Source organism: Stegastes partitus, unplaced genomic scaffold (genome assembly GCF_000690725.1).
Source record: "Stegastes partitus isolate 25-593 unplaced genomic scaffold, Stegastes_partitus-1.0.2 Scaffold1175, whole genome shotgun sequence".
Taxonomy (NCBI): Eukaryota; Metazoa; Chordata; class Actinopteri; family Pomacentridae; genus Stegastes; species Stegastes partitus.
This window is the reverse complement of record NW_007578906.1, coordinates 71,342-76,696: the sequence shown is the minus strand read 5'-3', so window position 1 is coordinate 76,696 and position 5,355 is coordinate 71,342. Positions and strand designations below refer to the sequence as shown.

The 5,355-nt window shown below is 39.5% G+C and overlaps 1 protein-coding gene across 2 annotated transcripts in view; it reads left to right on the top strand.

The window, feature by feature from the left end:
• The window catches only part of LOC103368577 (uncharacterized), a 14,616-nt gene extending 9,606 nt beyond the window's left edge, over positions 1-5,010 (top strand). The window contains exons 4-7 of one of the 2 annotated variants that reach the window (XM_008296982.1): positions 1,770-1,977; positions 2,974-3,420; positions 3,896-4,144; positions 4,295-5,010. In XM_008296982.1, coding sequence (XP_008295204.1) covers positions 1,770-1,977; positions 2,974-3,420; positions 3,896-4,144; positions 4,295-4,646 — 1,256 coding nt within the window. In that variant the 3' untranslated portion in view covers positions 4,647-5,010. The remainder of the gene's footprint in view (positions 1-1,769; positions 1,978-2,973; positions 3,421-3,895; positions 4,145-4,294) is intronic. The other variant, XM_008296983.1, reaches the window with a different exon arrangement.
• Positions 5,011-5,355: the final 345 nt, after the last annotated feature.

Genomic DNA, 5,355 nt, shown 5'->3' with positions numbered 1-5,355 from the left:
GCTATACAAATAAAATTGAATTGAATTGAATTGAATTGATTGAATTTCTCAGCTGAGATCACATCATCTGTGTTTCCTTCTCATTATTCCAGTTTTGTTCCTCTGTGGTCAAATCAGTATGAACAAACCAGGTTCTTGGAGAAACTGTTCTGTGCAGCAGCAGAGAGAGAACAACAGACAGGAGAGAAGATACTGGAGCTGTTATCATCAGTGAGCAGCAAAGAAAGAATAACTTTAAATGACACATACAAGGATGGTAACTTAAAGGAAGATCAGTGTGATTTCCTGCTGGATCTGTGCTCCCATGTGAAGGACTGTGAGACTGAAACAGGTTTGAGTGTCCTTCCATCATTACACTCAGTTTTCCAGTCTGGTCCTGCAGTCTGGTTCATAAACCTCTCAGAGAGAAAGACCTCCATCCTCCTGGAAGTGCTGAAACTCCAATCAGAGAAGAAACAACTGGAGCTGACAGGCTGGTCAGATGAAGAGAGTGAAGTGAGGAGTTTCCTGCTGTGCCTGCCTTATATCTCACAACTCAGGTAAGTGAATTATACGTTGAATAAAATGTATTCTGAATTATGTTTGGAGCCATTGTTCTAGTATGAATGTTTCTGTTGTATTTCTATGTCATCAGTCTTTTATTTCCATATTAAGATGTTATCCATATAGGAACATATTTCAGTTATATTTAAAGTCTTCCCCCTTTCAAAAGAATACGTTGTTCTGTTTGCACCACAATATTTCAATATCTATTTTACAGTTTTCAGTCAATCCCTCCTCAGGTAAATTAATTGTACCATATAGGTGGAATTGAAAATACGTAAAGCTTTCAAAACAGCTAAGTTAGTATCCAACAAACCCAATGACACTAATGCAAAGAAATGGTAATTAGTCTTATCGGCTTGGCCTTGTTAGGGTTGACAGGGTTAACAGATAAATCTTGAAACCACATGAGTAAAAAATAGAGAATACATTTTACTGATTTGTTTTCTGAAATGTAAATCAGGAAAGTGTTCCAATGTTTTATATATAATTTATAAAGCCTCTTAATAAGAACTTTATTTTCTCTAATTTAATAAAGAAAAGTAAGTCATTCACCCACTGTGTTAAGGTGCACGAAAATGTATCTTTCCATTTGAACTAGACTTTATTGAAAATTTTTCACCTTATACTCAAGAGGCTTCCTGAGGTCTAAGTGACTGATCCTAGCTATTCTCATGCCCAAATCACATGACTAATGGCCTGTTAAGATTTGCATGCCTCGAGGTGTGAATGATTGTGAAACTGCCAGGTGAAGGATAACTCAAGGGATTATTGGAAGTTGAAACTGATCTGAAGACTGCTTTAATAATACCTGACTAGTGATGTCAATCTGGAATAGCCATATCTAAACAGAAGAGAGGGGACTTTCAGTCTACGATCCATTATTGCACAGACAAAGGAGGTATCATTCTGAATGGAGGTTGTATTAATGCAGCTGAGATCAAATCGTTAGAAAATGTTTTCTTCTTTTTGTTCCAGTTTTGTTCCTCTGAAATCAGATCTTGATGAACAAACCACATTCTTGGGGGAATTGTTCTGTGCAGCAGCAGAGAAAGAAAAGCAGACTGGAGAGAAGATACTGCAGCTGTTATCATCTGTGTGCAACGATGAAACATTAACTTTAAGTGACCCCTACATAGATGGCTTGGACGATGATACTATGGAAGAGGAGTGTAATTCCCTAATGGATCTGTGCTCCCATGTGAAGGACTGTGAGACTAAAACAGGTTTAAGTGTCCTTCCATCATTACAGTCAGTTTTCCAGTCAGATCCTGAACTCTGGTTTATAAATCTCTCAAAGAGAAAGACCTCCATCCTCCTGGAGGTACTGAAACTCCAATCAGAGAAGAAAAAAGTGAAGCTGACAGGCTGGTCTCATGAAGAGAGTGAAGTGAGGAGTTTCCTGCAGTGTCTGCCTTATATCTCACAGCTCAGGTAAGTGAATTATACACTGAACAAAAATATAAACGCAGCACTTTTGTTTTTGCTCCCATTTTTCATGAGCTGAACTCAAAGATCTGAGACTCTTGCTATGTACACAAAAGGCCTATGTCTCTCAAATATTGTTCACAAATTTGTCTAAATCTGTGTCAGTGAGCACTTTGCCGAGATAATCCATCAACCTCACAGGTGTGGCATGTCAAAATGCTGATTAGACAGCAGGATTATTGCACAGGGGTGTCTTAGGCTGGCTGCAATAAAAGGCCACTGTAAATGTGCAGTTTTACTGTATGGGGGGGGGGGTCAGGTCAGAAAACCAGTCAGTATCTGGTGTGACCACCATTTGCTTCACGTAGTGCAACACATCTCCTTTGCATAGAGTTGATCAGGTTGTTGATTGTGGCCTGTTTGTCCACACCTCTTCAATGGCTGTGCCAAGTTGCTGGATATTGGCAGAAACTGGAGCACGCTGTTGTATACGTCGATCCAGAGCATCCCAAACATGCTCAGTGGGTGACATGTCTGGTGAGTATGCTGTCCATGCAAGAACTGGGATGTTTTCAGCTTCCAGGAACTGAAAAATAAGAGCAGAAACAAAAGTGTTGCATTTATATTTTTGTTCAGTGCACTTTGCATGACTCACTCGAAGAAGAAACCCAAGGATTTATTGTAATGTTTTAAATTTTCCTGTTATCTTTATTTGTCATTAGCATTATATTTGCACATTGTGACTTTGTTCACGAGTTGATATTTCAGTTGTATTTAAACTCTGCCCCATTACAGAGAAGACACAATTCTTTACACCAGTTAGGTTTTACGTTACTTTTTGCCTTTGAATCTGCGAATTTCTTACATGTATGATCAGTTTTTAAAAGTAGGCCCTTATTATAAATTAAACAAGGCAACAGCATAGAAACTAAAGTAATTTATATCGGTATCAAAATGCTTGAGATCTACTCTTATTAAAATGTTTTCTTCTTATTGTTCTAGTTTTGTTCCTCTGAAATCAGATCTTGATGAACAAACCAGATTCTTGGGGAGACTGTTCTGTGCAGCAGCAGAGAAAGAAACGCAGACAGGAGAGAAGATTCTGGAGCTGTTATCATCAGTGTGCACATACAAAACATTTCCTTTTAATAACAAATACATAAATAAGGATCTGCAATATCAGAGTGATTTCCTGCTGGATCTGTTCTCCCATATGAAGGACTGTGAGGCTGAAACAAGATTGAGTGTCCTTCCATCATTACAGTCAGTTTTCCAGTCAGCTCCTTCAGTCTGGTTCATAAACCTCTCAGAGAGAAAGACCTCCATCCTCTTGGAAGTGCTGAAACTTCAATCAGAGAAGAAGAAAAAAGTCAAACTGACAGGCAGCTCAGAAGAAGAGAGTGAAATGAGGAGTTTTCTGCAGTGTCTGCCTTATATCTCACATTTAAGGTGAGTCAGATGAATGGAATATGAATGCCATTTCTTAGTTTCTCTGTATATGTTGTTTTGATTCAGTGGGATAACATCACAGTGGCTAGCACTGTTGATTCATGGCTTAAAAGTTTGCAGGTTCTGTGCCTGCCTCCTCCCATAGTCCAAAGACACACTGAGTTTAATTGGTGATTGTAAATTGTCCGTAGGTGTGAATGTGAGTGTGCTTGGGTGTCCGTCTCTCTCTGTTGATGGACTAGTGACATGTCCATGGTGTATCCTGTCTTCACCATAAGTCATCTGGGATAGACTCCAACCCCAGTGTGTAGAAAATTGATGGACTAAAACATAATCAAAACACTGCTTATTGTCTCATTACACTGCTGCTTCACAGTGGTCAAGTAGATATTGTTCCTGAACTTTGTGAACACAACACATTTTAGGATATTTTTTAAATGATAAATCATTATTTTTCTATTGATACAATCCACAGACTGAGTGAAGATTATCTTCAGCAGCTGCTCGTCCTCCTCCATGACATCCAGGACCAGGACTTGACACTGTCCTTGTTGAGTAAGGTTGCTGGAGACCTGACGTCCTGCTGCCTGAACTGGGAGCTTCTTCACTATCTGCTGCAGCTGTCGTCAGCTCAGACCATCACTGTGAACTTGAGGAAGAACCACTTCTTACAGGAGAGCGCCGCTCGTCTGCTTCCCTTTCTGGGCCGGATTGTATTTAAAAGGTGGTCGGTTTGGATTGTTTTTACCTCTTACCAAAGTCACAGCTTGTCTTCTTTCGTTATTTCTTTGTGAATTGATTTGGCTCATCTTTCATGATCACATTCTGAGCTCTTTAAACAACGTGTCCTTGTAAATGCACTTGATGCTTTCAGGCCCAGTCCCAGCTTCATGATGGCCTCCATCAGAGAGCTCTATAGAGCTCATGCCAGTCACATGGTCCCCAGTTTGCTGAGGTCATTGGATCATGTGATCAACCTGAGCTGCAGAGAGCTGGACTCAGTGGACTTTGCTGCTCTGCTCTTCACCCTCAGACACAGTGACGGAGTTAAACTGAACCTCTTGTGGACCTTCATACCAACGGAGGGTATACAGTCCCTCCTCTTTACACTGGACAAAGTTTCTCAGCTCAGGTCAGATATTAGAGCTTGTTTCCACCAGTATCAGTGTTGTCCAACACAGGACAGGATTCAGCTGTCCTCTGCCCCAGTATTGATGCACCACTGATGATTAGGTCTTCACTTATTTCATTATAAAGCAGTTTCTAATAATCCAACTGTTTTTATTTCAGCAGTGGCTGCAGTACTTTGCTTACATGTTAAAATCTCACTTTGGTCGTTGATGAAACCCTTAAAAACTCATCTCTCTGTGTCAGAATTACATATTCCAAGTGTTCTCTATGAAAATAGTTCATGCCTAAAAATGGCTTAGATGTAACTCTGTACTCTATGTTTGGCCTTTGACGGCTTATATCGCTTCTGATATCTCTTCTCGCATTAAAAAATTAGATGTGAACATGTTATGTAGGAAAAAAATATATATTTTGACCAGAGGGGGTAAACAGTAGATAAACTGTTTAATTTAGATGTGTGAAGTTTAACTGAACAAAAAGACATCATGACACCTTTCTACCTGCAGGATCACTTGCTGGGCTGCTTTTATCAGCTGCTCAAACTGTGAGCTGAAAAGAAAATGCAAAAGCCAGAGCTTTAGTTATTTACATTCTAATAAATCTCATACAAATGATGTAAAACACACATGTAGTTGGGCTTCATGGCAACAACACAGAAATGGACACTTTAACATTGTTTACAAATGACAGGTAATATTTTATCCCATTATAATGCAGGAAACTGTGGAAAAGACACTTGTTGGTATAATTATAAGATGAACTGAGTCTTGTTTCAGCAGCAGCAGCAGCAACACAGTTAAAGGC